The sequence below is a fragment of the Camellia sinensis genome, unplaced genomic scaffold (genome assembly GCF_055761805.1).
Source record: "Camellia sinensis isolate YWXY unplaced genomic scaffold, ASM5576180v1 Unanchor13, whole genome shotgun sequence".
NCBI lineage: Eukaryota > Viridiplantae > Streptophyta > Magnoliopsida > Ericales > Theaceae > Camellia > Camellia sinensis.
In genome coordinates this window covers 1,036,551-1,063,169 of record NW_028129009.1, presented here as the reverse complement: position 1 = coordinate 1,063,169, position 26,619 = coordinate 1,036,551, and the positions used below count along the sequence as shown (strand labels likewise).

General features: G+C 33.0%; 1 protein-coding gene across 3 annotated transcripts; it reads right to left on the bottom strand.

Annotated features, from left to right (window-relative positions):
• Positions 1–9,641: 9,641 nt before the first annotated feature.
• LOC114280809 (dehydrogenase/reductase SDR family member FEY) lies at positions 9,642–22,504 on the bottom strand. Of its 3 annotated transcripts, XR_003635716.2 has the most exons (9): positions 22,154–22,504; positions 20,221–20,341; positions 19,616–19,733; positions 18,073–18,209; positions 16,447–16,548; positions 14,376–14,468; positions 11,292–11,364; positions 10,855–11,055; positions 9,642–10,205 (listed from the first exon to the last, which is right to left on the bottom strand). XR_003635716.2 is itself a non-coding variant. In XM_028223198.2 (8 exons), exons 1-8 carry the CDS (start codon positions 22,417–22,419, stop codon positions 9,943–9,945), a joined length of 1,173 nt encoding a protein of 390 aa, XP_028078999.1. In that variant the 5' UTR covers positions 22,420–22,504; the 3' UTR covers positions 9,642–9,942. The 3 variants fall into 3 exon arrangements, 2 of the variants coding, with proteins under 2 accessions (XP_028078999.1, XP_028079000.1); XM_028223198.2 differs by lacking the exon at positions 10,855–11,055; XM_028223199.2 differs by lacking the exons at positions 10,855–11,055; positions 14,376–14,468.
• Positions 22,505–26,619: the final 4,115 nt, after the last annotated feature.

The following is a 26,619-nucleotide window of genomic DNA, read 5'->3' as shown; positions in this document are numbered from 1 at the left end:
GAAGCTGAGGCTTCATTTTTGTTTTATGGTTATTTGTTGAATGTAAGTCCAGGGCTGTATTGCATTGAGTTGAAACTTCATTTTGTGTAACCAAGAATGTTCTTGGATAAATTTGTAAGCCCATTGGGCACTTATTATCTGTTTGGCTTCTATTTCATACTTGTTGTAAAATGCATGCTTGGGATTGAAACTAAATATTTGAGATGTGAACAGCATGTATTTGGCATTTGGGATTAAATGGAAATGGATGTATGGAATAGTTAACTAGATATATGTATTTGTCTATCAGGTAGGTTTGTTGTATAAATAGATATATCCTGCCCAATTTATTGGGGCGTTGCAAAATATACTTATATTTCACTTAATTTCACACACATTCTTCCTTTCTAAATCATTCTACAAATCTTTCAATCAAATTTTTATGATTTTTGGTTATTACTTATTGTGTTGTTGAGTTGATTATGACTTAGTTGTGACCTAGTCAAATTGCTATTTTGGTCATGTCTCAAGTGACGTTTGATTATGACCTATCGTTGCGTTAGTTATGACTCATTTCTTGCGTTGGTTATGGCCAAAAAAATATTGGGTTATACTTGAAATAATGTTCAATTATGATATATTGTGGACCTTCTAGATACGACTGAAAGTTCCTTGATTATAATGCCAAATGATATCAAAACCACAAAAAGTCATAATACCCAAAATAGGATGTGTATTGTAGAAGCACTGTAGAAGTTAGGAAATATTCCATACAACCAACAAACATCAGAGGGTAATGAGAGAAATTAAGGATGATTAGTAATTAATGAAACCAGTAATCAAAGACAAAAATTAAAGAAGAAATAAACAAATAATAATAGCAATTTTATCAAAGAAATTCTTATTATTTTTGTTTTTTTGTTTTTGTTTTTTTGTTTTTTTCCAAACAAACCTGCCTTCAGCTGAATTCCCTTGTTATGAACTCTTAAAACTCCATCATCCTCGCCAATTGCACACTGCCCTCAGAAACCAAACACACACACACACACACACACACACAGAGTGGTGGTTGGTTCGATTCAATCAATTATGAAGAATGGCAACGACTGAAACGATCAAAATTTCAGAAAGAGAGAGAGAGAGAGTAAACGCATTGACTCAAAGGGGGAGAGAGATAGAGAGGGAACATCCAAGGAAGCGAAGAAAAGGAGGAACAACAAAGAAGCTTCTCTTGGATTGGTACGTAGAGAGAGAGAGAGAGAGAGAGAGAGAGAGAGAGAGAGAGTTTGGACTTTAGAGAAAAGTCATCAAGCGAATTGATTGGTGGACTCCCATACCTGGAGGTTCACCCGGCAGGCAGGCGTTAACGTGGACACAGATACACACCACACACAAACAAACTACCCTTTTTAAACATTATTATATATATTTCTATATTCATTTATGGTTAAATTACAAATATATCATTAAAATTTGATTAAAATACTAATCGTTCTTATAGTTGTGAAAATTACATTTCACCATCTTGAGATTTCTAATTTTATAAAAAAATCGTTCCTTTATTAATAAATTATCAAGTCCATTAATATTTTTTAATGATGATGAAAATATGTTTTAATTAATAATTTAAGTAATTTTATTATTGTATAAGAGAGTAATTATAAATTTCATTTTTTAATTAATTCTATTAAATAAAAAATTATAATAAAAGAGTATTTATAATTTTTCAAATCACAGATAATAATTTGTACTTTAAGCAAATATCAGGATGTGTATTTGTAATTTACCCTTCATATATTAATGTTGTGTTTGGTTAGGGATTTGAAAATTGAAAGGCAAAAAGTAAATAAAATATGAATAAAATCTATATAATAAGGCAAGAGACTTTTTGAATCCGTGCCTAAAGGCACGGTATAAATAATATTAAGATTAAAATGCAATTATAAAAATATATTTAACCGACTGTACTCTATAATTCCAAACAAATCAAATATAAAAAAAATTAAATATCAAATAATGCACACCAGCCAGTACTCTGCAATTTAAAAGAAATTAAAACTAAAATGTACACCAGTTAGTGCTACTCTTGCCAATCAAATTATAACTACATAAGAAAAACAAACATTATATTGTCAAGACCCACGCCTGACAACACAAAAAAGAAAAACAGATAAATATTAGTTTAAGGTTTAGAAACACCAATCCAAATAAATTGAAAGCTACATAAATAAAAAATGAAAAAGAAACGTAACAAAGAGAAGATTGTGAAGATCATCAAACCTGCAAGAGTTTCGAAATGAAAAAGACAAAAAAAGAAAAAGAACAAAGAGAAGATTGTGAACATCATCAAACCTGCAAGAGCTTCGAAGTAGAATTCAAACAACCCAATTCTTCTTACCAAGTTGCTTGAACATTATATTTATGTACGTAAACATATATTTTAGTAACAGATAAATCATATTATTAGTAATTTAAAAATTAAAGAAGTCAATTCTATTATTAGGTACCTAAATAAGCCAGAAACATTATAAAAATTATATTACAGTGGTACCTAAATAAGCCAGAAACATTATATTTAGGTGCCTAAACATATAATGTTAGATACCTAAATATATATTATTTGTCATAATATATATTTATTATAAATCTTCAACCTGTGAAGCCAGAATTGGGCTTCACCAATCATCAAACTTGAAGATCATCATACGCTAGATGAATCTTCAACATATTTGGTGATATGTTGCAACTTATTACATTGAAATTGAGATCTCCATTTCTTGGCACAAATGGAGAGGAGCCAAACCAGAGCAGCTAAATAAGCTTATCTATCAATAGGTTTAGGTTAAGAATTGCAAAACTCACAATACTTTTCTCATATATGATAATATGAGCAGAAATGGGCTTTTCTCCGAAAAACTATGCAAGCTTACACATGTATTTCAGCACCTAAGTCAATAACTCAACTTGACTAAAAAGATTAGCAATCAAATGGAACAAACAGATTTATTATAACCATTATAGGCCTCAATTCCACCAACAAACAACACACCCAAATGTATATAATTCCTCTTACCAAGCCTGAATTCACCTCCAAATTCAGACCCAGCTCACCAATTTACCTCCAATGACAGCAACCCACCAACAAAACTACTTCTATTAAGTCTTAAAAGTCAAAGCCCAATAAAAATTCTATTTTTTCTGGCAATAACAAACACAAATGAGTACTCTGTTACTCTGGATATATGATCAGAGGTTAATGAAAGAAAAACAATAAGGTTTTTTAGTTCTTAATAGTAATCCTATAAAAGAATAAAAATATTATAATAACAGGTATAGTGAGCTAAAACTTTGTGTAAGTAGAATTTTCCTTTCATTTTATTAGGCAGTTCAAAAAATGTTTTAACTTTTTGTGTTCATAGAATTACACTGAATTCGTGCTTGTTGTTGACTTGAATTGGCAAGGAGTCAGTTACAGTAAATTGGCAAGGAGTTGGTTACATTGTACTTTAAATTTTCTTCCATCTATGACATTATTTATATTTGTGGTATATGACTGTAGTTGGGAGGCTCTAAATGCATCCTAAAATTTTAAGTGCATTTAGAGCCTGCCCTATAATAATTGTATGCATACCTAGGATAAATGACAAATATACCAAGTAATTCATGGTTTCATATATTGATTTTTGGGAAATTTAAAAAAGAAAAAAACTTCAAAATTTTGACCTCAGTAACAAATCAATCCTAACTTGAAATTATTTTAATTCTAACCATTCATTTCTATGGGCCATATAAACAGTCTAACAATTTTTTTCCCTTTATTTTGGTGTTGATAGTCATTTGCTACCCTTACCATGATCCATCACTACCCCCATCTCTTTTCCCCATCTACCACTACTCCTCATTTTCCTCACCTCACTACTACCCATCTCATTCCTTTCTCAATTCATAAAAATTCCAGTAAAAAAATATGAAGTGCTTTCTGAACGAACCTTTAAACATGAAGCAGAGATGGTTGGTTTATTTTGTATCTGCACCAACACAAAATAAAATACATCACCTCTATCTTATTTGTAAATTGTGTTTTTTTATTTTATTTTTAATTACATGATTGTGAATGTGTATAATTGGATTGGAGTATATAATATATATTGGGTGAATCATAATTTTGAATGAGCCATAGCCAAAATTAACATTTGAGTCAATTTTGATAGTTGTATTGTTTAGAAGGTAAAAAATACAAATTGAAATAAGATTGTGTTAACACATTTCAATTCAATAAACTGGCCTAACTTTGTTAACATTATGCTCTACTTCTTTTTAGCATTCTTATGTATGGAACCGAAACCAATTTTTAAGAGAAGTTATGAAACTATCTTGTTTGCTTTCAATAAACGTAATCTGTTTGTGAAGCTTCATGCTTTATGCTGAAAACCTTTAGGAAGGCATTGTCAGATAATTAGTCTAATAGTTTTTATGCTGTCCTTTTTATCAACTCATATCTTATCTGATTCTTTTCATGAACTATATTCAGACAGATGTTTTAATTGTCTAATTTAAATATAATGGGCTATTTCTTTCTCACTATAATTCTAATTTTTAACAATCAAATAAAAACAAAAGATCACAGAATATTACTTTGTATGTTAAAAAAGGAAACTCAATTCACATATTTATCAAAATAACCCAAATCATTTATCAAAGCACTAATCATATTTGAAACACTTCAATCTCATTGATACTTTATTTGGTTCACTGGAATAAGATAAATGATGATGCCCATTGCAATGAATTTTTCATTATTCTTTTAATCAACCAAATATGAGAAGTGTAAGGAATCTTTGCACTTTATTATAGAAGATTAACACATAGTGACAAAAAAAATGTAATGATAGGAAAAATCCAAAAATCAGCAAATTTGACTATCCAAGCCTATAAACAACAATTCCTATTTAGCAAAGTTGAGAGCTCTATCCGCTAAACAACAATTTCCAACAACACATAAAACATATGTTAAAAAATTTAAATCCCATCCCAAAAATGTCTGATTTCCTGAGATGAGAAAACAACAAAGAAAAACAACCCATTTCCATTATTCATTCATAATCAACAATGATTCAAGATACAATTATAGCCTGCTCAATCCATTTCAAAAGTATAACAACAAACTAAGCATCACTGTAACAATGTAATAAATATATTTAAAAAAAAAAAAAAGGTCGAATGTAACAATCAATCTTCAAAACAAACTAAAATAGATATGAATGAATAATGAAATGAAATGAAATGATGGGTGTTGAAGGTGGGGGTAAGGAGGGGGCTTCGAGCGAGGGAGTTACATATCAGAGCCGTTGGGGTGGGAAGTAGTTTTTTGGCTAAATGTCATATAAGACTCTGTATTTTCCTACCTCTTCATTTGGTTTTCCCCTTTGGCTTGACACACTTTTAACTTGGAGCATGAAACTGATCAATTTTGCAATATGCATTCATCGGACTGGACCAAACAGTTGAATATAGTTCTCTAGTTGTGTGTAAACTTGGTGTTTTATCCAGTTCTTGAAAAATCATTTTAACTTAAGGTTATATTAGTTGCTAAAATCATAGGACTTAAGTTTTGCTATTTTTTGAATACATACTTGGGTTTTATATAGCCAAATAGAAAACCAACTACAATTAAAAAATAATATAAGCAAAAAGCCACAACTATATAAGAAGCCAAAAGGCAAGACAATCCATTTCAATTATCACAATCCAATTTGCCAGATTAATAAATGATACTGATTACTTGAAAGTAGAAAAATGAAAGAAAAAAATAGGAAAAACACAACCCATCATTGAATTATTAATAAGAAAAACAACCCCAAAATGTCTGATTTCCTGATTAATCCCTAAAATCAATCAATCAATTTCAAAAGCATGCACAACAAAATGATTCAAAAATTATAACCTGCTTAATACAGATTTATGGATAAATAATTTAAAAGCATGAACAAAAACAATGTAGCAATCAACAACAATAACAATATAACATGCTTAACACAATCCACAACAGGTGGGTATGGAATTAAATTGAAATTATATTTAAATGAAAAAGAAGAAAAAAGTAAAATTATATTTCATTCATATAATTTTAGGGTGTATCATGTACAGACACTAAAAATTCTTGGTTCAAAAGATTGGTATTATCGAAATTGGTTTTCTTCTATAAATTGAAATTAAACAAAACTAAGATGAGCAATATAGAGTAGGGATGAGGTTGCCAATTAAAACTTTATTCAAGTCTAAGCATATGGGAAAAAAAAAAAAAAAAAAAAAAACAAACAAACAAACAAACAAAACAAAACAAAAACAAAAACAAAAACAAAAACAAAAAAAGAATCTCAGTCGGGAGTTTAATTTTTTAATTTAGAAATTGTTGATTAGTCAAGCACTCAGATACATGACTAATGTCAGAAGTTTAATTTTTTAATTTAGAAATATTTTATTTTAATTTTTTAAGGTAAGAAAGTGATATCCTCAACTTTGATTATGTTCACAAATTAAACTTTCAACTCAGTTATTGTTCAATCACTCTTCTTGGACAGTGATGGATAAACAAAAATGATGACAGGTTATCTAATAAAGATATACATAACAAAGAAAAATGCAAGAATGATGATTACATAGGTTATATAATCTATACTCTAACTAATCATCCCTTCAAGAAGATGGCAAACAACCATATTATGATTGTCTATTTGCTTTAGTTTTCATTGCTCTTCTGGCCAAAGCAGAGGAGAACGAACCTACTTTGACTTGTTCACCAACTAATAGATTGTAGTTTAAATCATGAAAAGAGACATGAAACCATATAAATCATGAAACCATATAAGTTCACCAACAGTTTTCTTTACTTCTCTTATACGTCTGGACATGATTTTTAGGGGAAAAGAGACCCAAAAAAAAAAAAAAAGAAAGAGAGAGAGAGAGAGAGAGAGAGAGAGAGAGAGGGAAAAAGATGAGGCAATTCAAACCATATAAAATGTCTTAACCATGAACAATTACAAATAAAGCCAATCTCCAAAGATATCTTAATAGCACTTCCAAACACAATCAGACTCCAATCAAAATTGAGTGAATTCCTGTAACAATGCTAATTAATCCAAGAACTTGACACATTTCAATGAAGCATCTTCTAAAACATATCTTCTAAAGCACATCTTATTATTACTATTTTTTTTTGTAATTATTCATGAAACAAACAATAGAAACCAATATAGTGGATACAAACCAAAATGTATATAAAAAAGAATGTAGTGAAATCAAGCTACAACCAAACTGCAAAATTAAGACAAAAACACAAATCCAAATCCTACAAATCCAAATCCTCCAAACAACACATTTCACCAAATCAAGCTCACTACCAGAATTGTGCAACTAAATAAGAAAATACAGGATAGGATTGTGCAATAATACATACCAAAACAAATAAAAGATAGGATACCCTTTATTGGTTTTGTTTCATATGGTAAAATAGCCCCTTTTGTTTTCACCAAATCAAATATTTCCTGCGTTTCTTACCTCATAGGATAGAAATTTTTTCAAACCCTTAGAAACACCAACACAAACACAGCCCTTTAGATAAGAGAAAACAATTGTCTTGATTAATCTATTTCATGAGATGAGAGAAAACAACTGAGAAAATTTTCATAAATGATTAAAAAACATGAAGAGAGTGAGAGTGAGAGTGGGGGGACTGAGACCTTGAGGGGAAGAATACGACGACGACCACTGAATCAACGAAGAGCCAATGAAGCAACAAAGAACCACCGAAGCAATGATGATGAATGGGTTTGAATACAACCACTATGGCAAAGAAAGAGAGAGAAATAGTGTTGATGAAATGGGTTTTAGGCGGTGAAGGAGGAGTGAAATGGGTTTGAAATGTTTTCAACTTTCAAACTATATCCAACGGTCAAATGAACAATCTCAACCTTTAAATCCATAAGATAGATGTTCCATTGGGATTCAAACCCACTTCAATTAAACTAATGTAAAACAATGAAACTCTCAACAACCAATTCCAAAGACTTTTGCTTGAACAGTATGATACTGTGAAGAGCCTATTCGTGAATTCTATAATTCTGTTAAGAGCCTATTCGTTGAAATAAAAAAAATGAAATTTGGTTTAGATTTAAATAAGAAAAAATATATATATAAAAAAAAAGTTTAGTTGATAATTGGAAGAAAAAATTAATAAACCATACTTATAAATTTGATTTTAATATACCCAATTTGATTTTAATAAGCCCAAATTTTTATAAACCAGACTAAAAAATTTGATTCTTGCTCCCCCCTAGCCCACCCAAATAATGATAATTGTAAGAAAAAATTAAAAAATCAGGCTTATAAATTTTCTACACAACCAACCAAAACAATGATCAATCACAAACTGTAAACATCAAACACAATGTTGGACAATGTTTCACCGAATCAATGTTTAAATGTTTCGATCACAAAAATTAACGTTGAAATTAATTAATTAATTATAAAATTAGATTAGAGTTTAGTAAAGACTAAAGATTAGAGATTATAAAATTAGATTAGAGTTTAGATTAGATTAAAGATTAGAGTAGATTAGATTAAAGATTAATTAGAGTAAATTAGATTAGATTAAAGATTAATTAATTATAAAACCAGGCTTAATTGTTTCAATCAAAAGATTAGAATAGAGATCATTATCAGTAAAGACTAAAGATTAGAGTAAAGATTATCCAAAAATTAAAAATTAGAGTAAAGATCATCCAAAGATTACCCAAAGATAGAAATATAAATATTAAAGAAAAAGCCCAGGTTTGCTTACCTGAACCATATGTATACCGGATTATTTCTTTGTTGAACACCATTGTTCCCTTTTGCAGTCCCCTTGTTCCTCTTTTGCAATAGCTCCGTCATTGTTGATGAAGATTGGGAGAGAGAGAGGGAGGAAGAGAGAAGATGAAGAGAGTAATACAGGGTTTGGGGATCAATTGCCAGCAAGGGTTGGGTGGAATGGGCTCCGATGGAGGTAGAGAGAGAGAGGGGGTGCCGTCGTCAATATTCAAGGGTGTTTGCGGCTGCCACTGTTGATGAAGATTGGGATGGTAGAGAGATGGAGGAAGAGAGAAGATGATGAGAGGGAATGGGCTCCGACAGGGAAGGTTGGGCTCTGATGGGAAGGGAGAGGGAAAGAGAGAGAGAGAGGGAGGGCTGTGTGTTTTCAAAATTTGAAATCAAAAAAGAGATAAATGGGAGAGACAATGGGAGTAAGAGAGAGAGAGGGTCTGTTAAAAATGAGAGAGACAAATGGGATGAGATATTTTGAGCCCTTAGATTAAATCAATCTAATGGTCCAAATTTTGACACAAGTATAAAAGTCACATCCGGATTCAAAAAGCCTCTTGCCTTATTATATAGATTTTAACCCAAGTGTTCTTCCCAAACAAGCTCTTGTAGGCATAACATAAAAAAATTAAATAATAACCAAACATCACATAAAATATAACTAAAAATATTTTGAATCATAATTAAAAACATATTATAACCAACATTACAACAATATATATAATTAAATCATAATTAATATCACAATCAGCCATAATGAAAATAAATAAACCCCACAAAATGGCTACACATAGAACCTTAAGTTATACAATATCTGCATATTATGCATTTGCATTTGCTTTCAAATTCTCGCAAAGGGCTGTCAAATAGTTAGTTGAACCTGTAAATAGGGAAATCCATTCGATCCAGATTGTGATCCATTTGCATCACAAATTATTAGTTGACAAAAATAGCTAAGAACTAAAATACAGTGAAATTTCCCTTTAAGAACAAACCAGTGACGGCACCATAGCACGAAAGCTACACCAAAAAACAATTTTGCTACACATCCAGAACTGTGCTCATACAAGCTACAATACAATTGACGATTCAAGAAAACAAAAGCTACCCTTCATGAGCCCCATAGCGGCATTTAACTTCATCCCCTTGTACAAGCGTCTCCACTGCATCCAAAGGAAGGCCGATCATGTCCAATGTCTTCTCCCACACTTTATAAGAAGTTTCTAGGTTGTGCGCTTCTTCAGAAGGATTTGTTGGACGGCAATCTTCAGATAAGAAAGCACAGACGGGCCACTCATCTGCTTTTAGCATCTCACAATACTCGGGAACCTGTGGATCAGTGGCAGCAAAAAGTGCACTTCGAGAACCTGCAGTGCAGCAGCAAAATCAAACTACTTAGTTGGCAATTATTTTGCAGATGTTTGACATTATTCTCAAAAACATCAAAATTCTTACAATAATGCTAAGAACACTAACAAACTATTGCTAACGCACTCTCAAGCCTTGGTAGGGCCACCATCACTTCGTGTGGGACCTACATCGTGTTAGTAAAATTGTTAGTATCCCAACCAAACAACAGTCCTGTATGCCTTCAGGCTCCAAAACAATTGTTTTGGGCTTCTCTCTACTTCAACCAGCCATCTCACCTCCAAGTGATACATGGATGCACGAAACTGCAAACCTCTACTCTACCCCTCTCCACCACTGAAACATCATCCCCTTCATTGCCGCCTTCTAAGATCACATTAAATGTCTTCTAGTCTAATTGTATGATTTTCGGCAGACAGCCAAGGATTTCCAATTTTAAAACTCGAGAACACCATACCATTTTGAAGTGCAATTACCAAGCATGTGATTTCAAATTTTAAGCTAATTAAATTGCAAATAAATGGAACCAAACGGAGTACAATGGTTTTGCTTGGAATCCTTACAACTGGAAGAGGCAAAGAGAAGGGAAGGAGGGGATGACTGTATGAAGAAAGAGGAAGAGAAAGAAAAGAGTAGTTCACCAATTACCTTGTAGCATATTGGTGAAGTGTTAATGATTTAGCACGAAATCAAAAACTTGAGGACCATTGTCATCGTCAAATGAAAAGAGAATGAACACGTGAAAAATTCCTGATTGTTAAACTCTAATTGCATCATTTAAAGTTGTAGAATGATATTGGAGCGAGCTTGAAATCCATAAGGGTAGAGCTACCAGGTTCAATTCTTTTCCTGGGTAAACATATATTAACATTTAATAAACATGATTTTTTACAAAATTACAAAAAAATAATAATAATAAAAGACAGAAGTTATTGATGAATAGTTAGATCAATTCCATTGGAAGTAAATGCAAGATGATTCCTTTACATCATGCATATTGAGGTAAATTTGTAAAGTTGAATACTAAACAAGACAATTGCACTCGTAACAAATTCAAAGATTCACCAGCATTTAAGAAACCTCACCTTCTTGAGCACTAAAGATAAAATAGGGTATTAGGCGATAAGCAGCTTGAACAATTTTGGGGAGATCCCTTGCCTGCAATAAACCAAGTTATTTTGTGTCAAATATATGATGCATTTATTAACAACCAAAGCAAAATGACAAGTAAAATTACTGACATTAATAGTTTCCAGAAGATGTATTAATATGGTACATTATGAGCACCTCTTTTTTTTTTTCTTTTTTTGATAACTCGGTATCCGGCCCATTGGACCAACCAATCCGGGCGACCAATCCACCGTCCACTTGCGGGGGTCCCAATTAAAGCTAGGGCAAAAGCCCCAGCTTTTTAAATGAGCACCACAATTAAAAAATAACCTTTAAAAGATAACAGCTAAGGTTTTTGTCTCTCATTAAGATATGTACACGCTGTTGCAAGGCAGAGAGGATTGTAAAGCTAGATATGTCATCGTCACATTGCAAGGGGGGGAGGGTTTATGTATTCCATCTAGCACCTTTCAACTTTAAACTATTGTGTGATTCTGTGGGAGGTAATTTTACACTCAGAATAGCCATGGGCCTGACCCAACTAAGCTGGAACAATTGGCCCAATCCAACCATGCCTATCAAATGATCTAACTAGACATCTACCTCCTTGAAGTCCTAACTCGACTAGGCATGGTTCTTGGCAATCGGACATTACATAACTCCAAACCAACCAGAGTTGCTCCAAGAAACTGGGGAGCACATGATAGCAATACCCAACATCCATATATCACTCTGACCAAACAACAACAGATGGTTCTGTCACAACAACAAAAAACTTCCACTGTTTATTTAGACCAAAGGAAGTGAAAGTTGGGGAGCAATTGTGGGAGGTAATTTTACACCCAGAATAGCCATGGGCCTGACCCAACCAAGCTGGAACAATCAGCCCAATCCAACCAAGAAGCCCATCAAATGATCTAACTGGGGCAAAACATCTACCAACATAAAAGGGACAGCCCTTGAAGGAAATGGTATGCCTACTGACTCTGTCTGCACACCACACAAACACAGTTGGTCCTTAGTCTATCCAAAAGAATCAGTCCCTAACTTCTTCATCGCAGCACCCGCAGCAGAATCTACTGGTTGGATGGCACTAATAGTGTTTTGTTTTGCAAATTTGTGAGATGAAACCCATCTCCTTGTTGGAACTCTCCACCAATCTTTGTGAGCAGATTTTTATCACCTCACCTATTCATTTAAAAGGACACTCCACAGTCCAGTCAACCTCCAATTATTATTATTTTTGATAAATAATAAATTTTATTGAGAAAGCATCAAGATGATGCAACAAAAACAAGGCAACCAATAGAAGGAAACCAAACTCGCCTAACCAATTACATCATCCAAAAAATCTAAGAAAGAAAAAAAATCGGGATGCACTTTACATTCCAACCAACTATACAAGGTAACTAAAACCGATCCTCCAGCCACAACACCGGACGCTCAAGTCCTTGGAAAATTCTCCTATTTCTTTCCAGCTAAACAAACCACATCAAACAAAAAGGCACCAACAACCACACCCATCGCCGACACCGCCCAATACGGGCCCCCCCCTCCAACTCCACAACATGTCCACTACCCCCTTTGGCTGTACCCATGTAATCCCAAAAAGAGAACAAGCCAACCCCCAAAGGCAAGAAGCAATAGAACAAAAGAGAAATAAGTGGTCAACGGACTCTGCATCAACACCACACATAAAACAGCGATTCACTAACACATGCCTGTGACAAACCAGATTATCAATAGTAGGATTCCAACCTAAAGCAACCGTCCATAAAAGAAAACCAACTTAGAAGAAACTCAAGGCACCCAAATACTCTGCCAAGGAAACACATCTCCCACCTCCCCCACCAAGCTCCGATAAAAGGAGCAAAGAGAGAACTGACCGTTAGCACCCACCATACTCCAAATCAACACATCTTCCCCCCTACCCGATAGGCCCGCCCCATATAGAAAGCCGAATAACTCTCCAACTGATTCACTTCCCAATCCTGAACCTCACGCCGAAGCTGAATATCCCAAACCGCCACCTCCCCACCCCCCAAATAAGAAGCAACCGTGGCCTCCTAATCCCTTGCAATGATAAAAATCAAAGGGAAACGCACTTCGAACACTATCTCCTCACACTATCTATCTTGCCAGAATCTAACCTTCTCCCCAATACCCACACGAAAATTCACCCTCTCCCAAAACTCCCCCCTCCCCAAGCAAATTTCTTTCCACAACCCCTCCCATGCGGCCCCATCACTTCCCTAGCCGCCAATCCCCGTCAACAACCCCAAACTTAGAAGCCACCACCCTCCGCCATAAACAATCCCGCTCTCTAACAAACCACCACAACCACTTCCCTAACGAAGCCCTACATTAAACTGCACCAAACTCTACGCACCAAACCACCCACCTCCTTAGGATGACAGATCTAATTATTAACTATCAGAATGTTAGGCAAGTGGCTTACTGATGGTAGACCTGAGCATATGAATATATGGACTTTTGGTAATTTGTTGTGCCTAAAACATATGAGGTTGCATATATGGAGATGTAGGGTGTGTTTGGTTTGGTTTGGTTTGGTTTGGAGAAAGAGTATAGAAGTTTTTTTGGTTTGTTTGGTTGTATAGTTTGGAAATAGTTTTGGAGTATGGGAGTTTGGGATGATTTGATATTTTGTTATAGTTGAGTAAATGTGTGTGTGAGAGAAAAAGTGATTGAGAAGAAGAGAGGAGAGAGAAAAAGTGGTTGATTGATGTGTAGGAGAAAGAAAATGATTTTGGAAAAAAAATTCTAAAATCACTAAACCAAACAAAATTGTAGAAATTTTTTTCCAAAATTTGTTTCTTAAAAACAAACCAAACAAGGCCATAATTTCTTGCTTATTGCTTCCATATATTTACCCTAGATTTATCAACCTGATTCCTGAGATTCCACTGATCAAGTCTTTTTATTGCTATGGTAGTTCTTTTCGCATTGAGAAATACAAATTTGTTCGAAAATATATGCAGACATAACAACAGATATAAGACATCTACTGATGAAGAAATTGAAATATTCATGGAACTTACAACATTAGTTTGGACAATTCCAGGAGATACACATACTACGCTTATGCCAGCTTCAGCAGGCAGCCGTTTATGGAGGATGCTACTAAACATAACCTGCATTCAAATGCCACCCAAAGTTTCCAACCTCAGTTTTTTATAGCTGAGCATATAAAGAAAAAGGTGAATTTATATTTGCCCTTCCAACGTGACATTGACAATGTAGCGTTGAACATAAACCCATCTGAATACAACGCAGTTGCTAACTGAATGGGCGGGCTCCCTCAATTTAACATGCAACCCGAATTTGACCCAGCCCAAACCCACCCATAGTTTAAAAGAATATAATCAACTATTACAAAGGTAATCAGCAAGAACTACGATATCAAAATAGCTACTTCAAATAAGGGGAAACAATAAAGTAACAAAAAGGTGAATACCTAAATTCACTTTATTCAACGGTAGATGTAGAAAAGGACATGTAGAGTAGTGTGGATGCCCATGATTGAAACAAATAATCTTCATAAAAAAAAAATAATGTGCAAACTGCAAATAGTCTAATGTAATTTCTTTGACGGTAAATAATTGAGAAGTGAAGGTTTAAAATTAGGACATAACAAATACTGAACATTTTTGTTGCCTAGGTTCTATTAAGGTCGTAGGCAGCCAGCCAAATATGTTGGTTGACCAAGTTTTAGGCCGTCTGGTATGGATTGACCATTCAAGAGTACAGGCAGACTCATTGAGAAGTACAGAGCATGGTATAGCTCAACAATGGGCTATAGGCTAACCCACAAGGGAATTGGCCGACCCATGATAATTCTTTGTTTAAACTCCACGTGTCTGTGGGCCAAAGCTTTCTTTGCACTTTGGTGCTTGAGAGCTTGCTTCTTTGGAAATCCTAGGAAGCTCTCTTGAAGGTATAATTCTCATCCTACTATTATAATCCGTCGGTAGTATACATTGTCACCCTCACACAACTACACTTGGTGTCTCAACACAGCCTTTGAAAGGCATCGACAAAATTCCGTTTCCAAGTGTGCTATTTGTTGATGGGTAGGTTAAAGGCTTTGGGTGAGTCCAAGAAAACCCTTTGACTGTTTTTTCATGGTTGATTGTAAACGTGTAGGTTGCCCTAGGAAAAACCAAGAGTTGTAAGAGTTTTGGGTGAACCTAAAAAAAGCCTATTTGAGATTAGTGGAGATAATATCGGCAGGGAAGGCAGGGAGTGGATGTAGGCACTTGGGGTGTGCCTAACCAATATAAGTCTTTGTCGTTATGCTCTTTACATTCCTTGCATTGTACTTTATATATCTTGCGATGAATGTTTGAGATGAATGCTTGATTGATTATATTGATTCCAAATGAATACTAAACTTGATTTTATCTATATAAGGATCAACATTCAAAATAGGCAATGCTTGGTGAGGACCTTCAAAGAATATCTATAGTGTCACCAACAATTAGCAAGTAGGAAAGGAGTAAACAAGATCAAACTTGTCAACCAGAATAGTCACTGGTCAACCAGGACAATCCACTAAGTTTCTCGGACACTTTTACATATGCACCCCAAATGAACTTGCAAGGGACAAATTGGAACATTAAAATCATCGATGGTCTTATCAAAAAAAGAATTAGTAAGAAGAAACCCTTGAAGAACGAAAAGTCCACAACCTTTTGCCATCCGAAGCACTTGATAAAGAAACACTCTCAAGGATAGTTGATAACAACACAAATTCATTGGCCTCGCAATCATTCAGATTTTTTAAAAAATTAGAAGGTCGAGGACAAATGATCAAAGCCGGAGGAAACAATTCTTTATTATTTGAAGGAAACCCAGGCAGAATGTTCATTTCAGTCATCCACGAGTTAGAACACAAAGACCTACCCTCTTCCACACACACAAACAAAAACCAAAGATGAGCATGAATGGAAAAGAGAAAGCAAGGTCAGGTACGCAAGCCATCACATGAAGCTGTTTTTTACTATTCTTTGCCTCAAAAAATATACGTGGCGATAGCTCAATTAAAATAAGAAAAAGAAAGGGAAAGAAAATCCTTTTCAAGTATTGTAACTTCTAAAGAATAGATTGCACCTGGGCCAATTTGCTGCTTGAGTATCCCACTAAACTTGTATATTTTCTTTTACCAGAAACAACATTCATATCCTCTGTGTCAACAAATCCAACGTAATGCATCTACACAAAAGATAAATGAACAACTGTTCTCAGGTTTACATGTGTTACAAGAGAGTAATTAGCATGAAACAGGTTTACAAGTGATCAAACTCACTATCACTTTACAGATGATTATTTGAAGTCTTCAATCAACAAAGATTGCAGGTGAATCACATAGGTCATGTATTATATGAAGATTGCACTCAAAGCAATATTAAGAAAGAATTAACATACTCCAGAACTATGAGGTAACGTTTTCTAGCTCTAATATGTTTTATATCAACTAATTCGAATTTTTTATCTCCCCAAAAAATTAAAAGAGAAAATAATAATTTTCGTATGCTTGGAAAAATTATAAGTTCAACATTCACGCCTTTCCATTTGTTTAAAATCCCACATCCACTTATTGGAAACGAAAAATATATATTAAAAGAAAAAGAAAGCACAAATAGCTCAAAAAAGAGTGTTAAATGAAATCACATAGTTTACATATAACATTGTTGGTACATAAATTTCAACCAAATTTATGTTAAGATTTCAAATATGGTCAATTAGTCAATGACACATATAGAGCCTATGATATGAATATTGTAGGTAATCACTTCCTAAAATCAATCAGTCAATGACACGTATAGAGCCTATGACACAAATATTGTAGGTAATCACTTCATACAATGATCAATATGATCCGTTGAAGTGCATAAATAAAATATCTTTGTCTCTTAGCGACGTTATTTAAGATACTCAAATGACACGTAAAGCCTACAAAGATGACACTTGTAGAACCTACAGCAAGGACACCATATGGGATGAAACCCAAAGGATTAGTACGGTTAATCAGATATGATGACGCTAAATTCAAGCGGCATTATCATTCAATTTGAAATTCAAATTGAAGATGAAGCACTCTTGTCACATGGATGACCCTCTATAAATATGAGGACCATCACACAAGAGAGGGGGATCAGAAATCAAGAGATCAGAGAGAGAGAAAGGAATCAAAAGTCAGAGAAACCAAGAGAATTCAAGAGCCTATACTACACCACAAACATCTAATATAATGGCAAGCAATAGGTAAATTGTTCCAAACCCAACAATTGTATCTTGTATCTAAGGGTTCTGAATCCCTACAACTTCAATAAAATATTTTTTTTTTCTTAAATTGTCTTCCGTTATTTTTCTTTTTTTCGTTCTTCATTAATCGGAGGTTTCATTCAATTAAAATGTGTATTTAACGATCTCGAATACAGGTCAGAAATAGGAACCTACTATTCAAATAATCAACACTGTTTAGTCCAAAAAAAACTAAACAGTGGACATTTGTAACATGAATTTTGAAATGTGTTGAAACACTTCATGTTTCGAAATTTGGGTCTACAAACATTCAACCAAAAACATAATTGGTAACTCCACAAAAATTGATAGGAGACATGAAGTACAATAATATTTCAACTACTAGATAATAAAAAATTCAGAACAGAAACATATTAGTATATAAACACCTAAACATATGTCTATCCATGTATACCATGACATTAGACTTACAATGGAATTCACATTAATAATTCGGCTTGGAGAACCTCTTATAAGAGAGGGCAAAAGCAATACTGAAAGGAGTGCTGGAGCCAGATGATTCACTTGCATGTGTTCTTCATACCCGTCCTTTGAGAATTTTTGTGGTTCTAAAGAACGGAAAAACAAGAGATATCAGTTTAACCATGAAGAAAAGAAATAAAAAGTAACCTCAGCTTGTTTATATTAAGAAGTTAGATAGAAGCAGATTGCGAAAAAGATATTTTTACCAGACAAATCAATCCAAAAGGAAAAACAAATTGAGGGCCATAACAAGAAGTGTACTTCACAATCAATCAACTCAACAGATAACATCCTAGTTGGCGCCTAGCAGAGTGGACAATTCAAGTGCACAATATCAGTATGAAGTGAGAAGCAAAACTAGATATTCAACAAAAGGTAATAAAAAAGTAAAAAATTATGGAAGCAACTAGAGGATTATCAGTGAGTTTTAGCCTGTATGAGCTACAAATGTATTTGACCGTAGGCTCTAATACCAAGTTATGATCGAAGGCAAGAACAAAGAGAAGCAAAAGATGGAAAGCAAACCGAATAGGGTGGTATGAGATAATGACTTTGTCCCAACACCAATGTATTTATATCACAAAATTACAATAGTACCCATATTTCAAATAACAAACAATGAAACTAGCAAGATAACAATTATTAATAACGATCAAAGTAAAGTACAAAATAAAAAAGAGGGAAGAAGCCTACTGAAAAAAGCATAAGAAAATTAAAATAAAGAAAATACAATTATACATCACCCATAGTTCTCTAACCACTCAAAATAAAAAGAATGGGATCCCCTTGAAGTATGGAGCGATTGAGCCCAAAGATGTCAAATAGCAAATTTTATCCCATAAGCTCTCAATATCTTCAATCTCATCTTTAAAAAAAAAAAAATTGTGCATTTCTTTCCAACTAAGTTACTTAAAACACCACGCAAGCTACACACTTCCAAAGAATGAGAAAAGGACCACCCATTCTCCACTAAAAGATGGATTGGTGTGGTTCCTCTACACCTAGGACACCAGAAAATCAAACCATGAATGAAGGCATGAGAGAAGCATATTAGCTGGAGATTGTGAGGCTCCAACTCTTGACTGGAGGTGACACCAAAGGCCACTACTGCAAATTTCTTGAATTTGAGACTTTCTACACTAAAATGTTCTCTTAAACGAAGGTATATTCATGCTTAGATGGCGGCCCAAGATCAGCCTCATGAAAGCCATATAATCCCTAAGGAGGTTCTACTCCATGGAAACAATCTTTAATGGAAGTTTAGCTTTAGCAAATTGTGACTCTTATATCTTCCAAAAGGAAAAAAAGATCTCTGAGAGTTGTTCCTAAATCCGAAAGCAAGTACTTGGGCTCTCCCATTATTACGATAAAAGTGTTTACCGGATACAAATAATTTCATTAGAAGATAAAAAATAGGACCCACATAGTACTGAGAACGGAAATATCAAGATGGATACTAACATTTCAGGGAGTGAATACTTCATGTACTAACCTCCAATTGAAAATATCCCTGCATTATTGATGAGGACATGCAAAAGCCCTGAACGTGCATTCCATGCTTCAGCAAATTTCACAACAGAATCTAAGGATAGAAGATCGAGTTCCATCACCTTAAGAAGTCACAATTTCAAGTGAATTAGCAGTCCTGCAAACTAAAACAGTAATCTGAAAGATAGTTAGTCAATGATGAAGCAGAAAGTTTGGCCAAGAGAGAGGATCCACTCTTGAATCGCAAAGAGATAATTGTTTCTGCCTTGAGAAGTTTTGGGACTCCTTTTTGTTGTCGGGATCTACTTTATTTTTCCTGTGTTATTTCTTATTCTGCATAATCTTTATAGTATTTGCTGTTCTTTTTCTCTATAATAAATTATCATTGTTTATAAAACATTTAAGAATAAAAGAAACTAAAAGGTTAAGAAAAAGGATGCTTGACAAAAAACCAAAAGAGATCATATATACAATTCTCCATAGATGTAGAATTACAAAGGAGCTGTTCTGCCTGCAGTGGGGACGTCTGAATGCCCCTGATATTGTCTATTTTTGTAATTTTTAAACATATAACATTTTTCCTAAAGGAGGATTCAGTGTGTTATATACCTCAATATTAAGAGGAAGGCCCATTCCTGACCATTCCTCCTGCCACTTCCTGATCAACTCATGAGCAGCCTTAGTGTTCCTAACTGCCATTACAACATGAGCCCCTGATTCCGCTAATTGCCTGCCCAACCAAAGGAAACACGCAATTATGGAAGCTAGTAAAATAAACATGTCCTTATGTCCAGTAACTTTTTTTGTTTATAACAAAAAGAATGCAAAATTATGTCAATGAAATCTTATCACAATTACAAACAAAAAACCCTAAATCCGTTTAGGGTGGGGTTTGGGTCGTGACATTCTCTTTAATAGAAGGCAAAAAATTCATCAAAGTCCTGAACTAGCCACTTTTGTTGGAGAGTTCACCATTATACTGTATCTAAGGCTCTAGTGTCCGTATCTTTCATCAAATTACACGCCATTGTGCCATTTGGTTGCAAACAAGCAAAGTCAAGCCGAACTTTAGTATGTTTGACCTTGTTTATTAAGATTTTAATGAATTAGAGCTCGAGCTCGACAAAAATTTTATGAACCAAACTCGAGCCGAGTTGGCATAGGTTTGACTCAAGCTCAAGTCTGTTCACGAGCCTTAACGAATCAAAAAAATTATAAATTCATATTTGCGTACGAGATTAAAGTTATTATTGAAACTTTGATTATACAATTATATATACAATATATATAAACATACTTAAAAAAAAAGTCAATGTTTTACTAAAATAATAATAACCACTATTATTATATAAATGTATTATCTATAGTTACTAATTAGCTATTATTTACATTTATATATTTTAAATATATAAATAACATATTTATTTTATTTTTTATACATATTTTTACATTATTTAATATATGAATAATAAATAGGACAAATTACACTAACAGTCCCTATAGTTTGGGACTTAGGTCACTTTAGTCCCTGACTTTTCAATTGTGACACATTTGATCCTGAATTTTGAATCTTGTTCCAAATAAAGACAATTAACATGTCATTGCTTAATTTCAAGGGCAAAATCGTCAATTTGATAAAATATAAACTAATTTGATAAAAATAAATGTCAAAAAAATATTTTAAAACTTTTAAAAATTATTTTTACCCACCAAAAATAAAATTATGTAAAATTGATAAAAATTAATAAAAATTACATGATTAATTTTTAAAAATTAATTTTACATGATCATCATCTAAATACATAATAAAAATTAATTTGGTAAAAAAAAAAGAAATAAATATCTAAAAGATTTATCAATTTTATATAATTTTATCTTTAGTAGGTAAAAATAATTTTTAAAAATTCAAAAATAATTTTTAACATTTATTTTTGTCAAATTAATTTATATTTTATTAAATTAACGATTTTACCCTTAAAAAATCTAATAGTATCTTCAATTGTCTTTATTTGAAACAAAATTCAAAATTCATGATCAAATGTGTCACAATTGAAAAGGCAAGACCAAAATGACACAAGCCCAAACTATACAAGCCCAAACTATAGGACCGTTAGAGTAATTCACCCTAATAAACATTAAATGAGCCAACTAACGAGTATAACTTAATATATTTAGGCTTATTTATTAAGATTTTAACAAGCTCTCAAACCCAAGAAAAAACATTAACGAACCGAATGCGAACAATCAGCTCGAGCCTATTCACAAACGACCCTGTCCATTTGAACCCTAATTGTCGTCCAGTTTAACAAACAATTTTTATTTTTTTTCCTGTTCATACAACAATCCAAAACAATCTGTGCTCTCACTGCAACTATATAGCTACGTGGGAGAAATAGAGTAACATTAAGACCAGAAAACAAAAAACGCAATAATCATTGAATCAAAAAGGGAAAAAAATCCCAAAATTGTAAACATTTTGAGGACAATAAATAGTAAAAGTGAAGAATGAAAGTGAATGGGGATGTGCAAGAGTGAGGAGAACCTGGCGATTTGAAGGCCAATACCACTGGTAGATCCAGTGATGATACAGGTAAGATCGTGGAGAGGAGGCAAAGGCATTGGGTTCTGCAAATGGCTAGCCATTATTCTCTGAAATAGCATCTCGTATGCCAAATACAACCAACCTCTCACCCACTCCATCCATCCCAAACCCTCTTTCTTCTTCTTCACCACCTTCTCTCCCTCTCCCTCTCCCTTTCCTTCTCCCTTTCCCTCTCGAGAAAACGCAGACTCCGATGTTGAAGCCATATTCTCTCTCTCTCTCTCTCTTTCTCTCACTCCAGTGGAAAGATCTCTCTCTCTCTCTCTCTGGGACCTGGCAAATGGGAGCGCTTTGGGTTGGGCTCATAATAATTGAAGGGGGCCTGTTAGGCCTGTGGATGTTTATTACGGATTTTGTTTTTGATAATTTGTACGGTTTAATACGTGAAATGTGTCAAGTATTATATATATATATATAAAATTATATTAATTGAATATTGATAGTTATTTTATCGGATCAAATTTTAGTTAATTGTTTATTTTTTTATACAAAACTAATTTGATCATATAAGTATCAATATCCTATCAATGTAATTTTTTAACAATTTAAATTATTGAAATTGGGCCGTGATGAATTCTACAGACCTAATAATTCTCTCTAATCCAGTTCAGATGACAGTCCTATTATATAAATTATTTTAATATCATCTAAAATATAATAATTTATAAATATATTTAATATTATTTACATATTTATAAATACAACTCAAGTTTTTAATTGTTTGAGTTTTCCATGCCAGGCATAATCTAAATTTAGTTCAAACTTTTGAATTTTATCTATATGGCACTGAATTTAAAAATAAATTATTCAAATCCTTTAAAAAAACAAAACAATACAAAACTTATTCAAGTTACAAATTGGGCCGGGCACGTGCTGTGCCTAATGGCTGTATGTCACCCTCTCAACTCAATTGAAAATGATAACTATGCCGGTTGGTGGAGTTTTTTTTAAGTTAAAAATTGATAATTAAAAAATAAAATTAAAAATATTTTTATCTTAGTTTTTAAATAATCAATTTATTTAAATTATTACTGCTTAATAAGTTATTAAAGAGTCTAATACAAACTTTCAAATTAAAATAAAGTATAATCACCTAAAAATTATAACAAACAGTCCCTATGTTTATATACAGAGGTGCTCATTCTGTCCCTGTGAATTATGGCGCATCTTCAGCTGGGCCAAAAATCTTGGCTGGGCTGTTTTATTTTCTAAACCTAACTCCCACTCAAAACAACCTTGAACCTTACAACACCATAACATGAAGCCCAACAGCCCAATGACACTTTGCTTTTATAGGGTATTTTTGGAAAATAAATCATTCCCTCATTTTGTTAAGTAATGTGCTGACAGGGTATGGAAAAATTGAAGGGATTGAAGTGGTCACACTCAACAATGGATTACTCATATTTAAAATTCATAATGAGCAAACTTTGAAAAAAAAATCTCAATACTGGTCATCACCAATTTAGTGAAAAATTATTAATCCTCAAGATGTAGCGCCTGATGATACAATTATGATGTGTTTGGTTGAAAGATTTGAGAAGATATTTGAAAAAGGAAGGGAAAAGGTGTGTGAAATTAGATAAAATTTAAGTATATTTTATTCACATTTTACCTACTTTTTTCATTTTCCTTTTCAAATTCCTCCTTAAAATCCTCAACCAAACACAGCATTAAAGTGACAATAATATTCTTAGAGTACCCATTTGGGTTAATTTTAACAACGTGTAGTTAGGACTTTTTGGACAACCAAGGGATTAAATTATAAAGGGAGTTACGGGCCAGTCCTTTGGACCAGACTTAATTCTTATGAAGTCCTGACTCAAAAAGATTTGGCACGTGTTCCCATTTACTCTTAACATTCAGTCCAAATAAAGAAATCACTCTACCGTTTTACTCTCTCTTTCTCTGTCACAACTGTTTGAATATCTCTCTCTCTTAACCGGCCACTGAAGACCACTTCTGATTGCCGGACTATCATTGACATCCGATGACTTCTTTGGCTTTCATCTTTGATTGCCGGCAGCCATTGCTGACCTCCAGCAACTACCTCCGAACTTTGAAAATATTTTTTTGTGTGACCATTTTCCATCTCTACCATGTCAATACCGACAGTACCTCCTCAAACAATGTGGCAACAAGAGAAAAATAGACGAATAAGGAAGAAGAAAATTAAGGAGAGAGATGAGGAATCTGTACCAGAAAATAATTATTCACATTTGTAGATTAACACAAAGAATCAAAGACAAACCTAGTAAAAAAATTATGATTGATATATTCAGTGATAAATTTAACCACTCACTGATTGTTAAAAATTACAAAATCTCATCATCATCATCATCACAAATCAACACAAAATTCAAAGACATATTCAGTGATAAATTTATCATTGACTGTTTGTTAAAAAATTACAAAAAAAAATCTCGTCATCATTGTCACAAATCAACACAAGAATCAAAGGCAAATTCAATGTAAATTTAGTACTGATAAACACATTCACTAATAAATTTCTCACTGACTGTTTGTTAAAAAATTATAAAAAGAAAATCTCGTCATCATCGTCACAAATCAACACAAAGATTTAAAGACATGTTCAGTGATAAATTTATCATTGATAGACACATTCACATAAATTTTTCACTAACTATTTGTTAAAAAATTATAAAAAGAAACTGTTAGACTTATTTATTTTGATGATTTATTTAATTATGTTTTTAATTTATTTGGAAGAGAAAAATAAAAATAAAATTTATTTTAATGATTTATTTGAAAGAGAAAAATAGAATCAATATTTATTTTGATGATTTTATGTTTTAATTTATTTGAAAGAGAAAAATAGAATCAAAATTTATTTTGTCCCAGAATTTCTTACCTAAAATTTTTATCCTAAATATTGTTAGAATGTATTTAATATTTGATTAAATCAAAGGTTCAAACAGTCCAAAACAAATATTCAAATAGCTCAGTACAGCAGCACGCCAAAAGGTTCAAGTGGAAGATATTCAAATTAGTAATAATGGAGTGGAAGATATTCAAATTAATACAACGGCTATAAACGGCTATAAGTTTCATTATATATACCAAAGCCTCTAATGTAAACAAGTTACAAAAAAAAACTAGAAAATATTCTTTGATCTATAATCATTCACATCTATTCTCTGAAAAATTATTTGAAAAATGTTCTTCAATTTTTGTTTACATCCTCTTTCAGAAATTATACACTGAGACGTATATCTTTAAGCCCATCTTTCCTGTATGAGGTTTACAGAAAAACCAGAGTTTCGTTTTTATATATATCTTTGAGAGATAATTCTTATAGCTTTCTGTGAAAGCAAAAACATATTCTTTTCAACCTTGTAAGAGTGTAGTACACTCAGTGTTCTTAACTTAGAAAGTCTGTATAAAATTCGTGAAGGATTGCTTCATTTGTAAAGAGGTTGCTAGCACCCTCGTGAAGCTAGAGCCTAGTAGAAAATCTAAAGTGAAGCTTGAAGAATGGACGTAGGCTGAGTTGAAACCGAACCACTATAAATTTGTTTGCCTCTCTCTCCCTTATCTCTTTATTTTATTTAAATTACTGTAGCTATATTTCACATTTTTACTATGTTAAAATCATTAATTGACATAGTTGTTAGAACACTTGTTTTAATTATTTTTATTTCATTAACTATATTTATTTATTGTGCTAACCATAATTTTTATTAGGGTATTATTAATTTTTAATTGTAAAAACCCAATTCACCCCCTCTTAGGTTGTCTTTTGGGTAACAATTGGTATCAGAGCCTAGACTCTTATTTGAGATTTAACCATCTGAGAGTTTCGATCTATGGCAACCTTAGTTAGCACTGCTGAAGGACAAGCAACCAATAGGTCACCACTATTTTATGGAAACAACTATAGTCATTGGAAAGATAAGATGACCCTATACTCTTAAGCCACTGATTATGCCATGTGGATTATTGTCACAAAAGGTCTAAAAATTCCTACTAAATTAGTAGACAATATTAGTGTACCTAAAACAGAATATGAATGTGATGAGAGGGATCACAAATTATTGCAAGCCAATGCTAAAGCCAAACTCACTCTTGTTTGTGGATTATACTCTAAAGAGTATAATAGAATTTTAAGTTGTGATTCGGTAAAAGAAATTTGGGACAAACTAGAGGTAACGTATGAAGGTACAAACCAAGTGAAGGAATCTCATATTGATATGCTTGTTCATAGTTATGAATTGTTTAAAATGAACTATGATGAATCTATTTCAAGTATGTTTACTAGATTTACTGAAATTGTAAACACTTTGAAATCTCTTGGCAAAATTTATGCTAACAGTGAGTTGGCGAGAAAAATTCTTAGGTATTTACCAAAGAATTGGGAAGCAAAGGTTACCGCCATTATAGAAGTC

Excerpts from the sequence above, each read along its gene's own strand:
- LOC114280809 (XM_028223198.2), bottom strand. The coding sequence starts at position 22,419 with ATGGCTTCAACATCGGAGTCTGCGTTTTCTCGAGAGGGAAAGGGAGAA. Across the intron at positions 19,734-20,220 it reads GCCTTCCTCTTAATATTGAG|GTGATGGAACTCGATCTTCT; the intron begins GTATATAACACA and ends TGACTTCTTAAG. Across the intron at positions 11,365-14,375 it reads GAATTGTCCAAACTAATGTT|GCAAGGGATCTCCCCAAAAT; the intron begins GTAAGTTCCATG and ends GGTTTATTGCAG.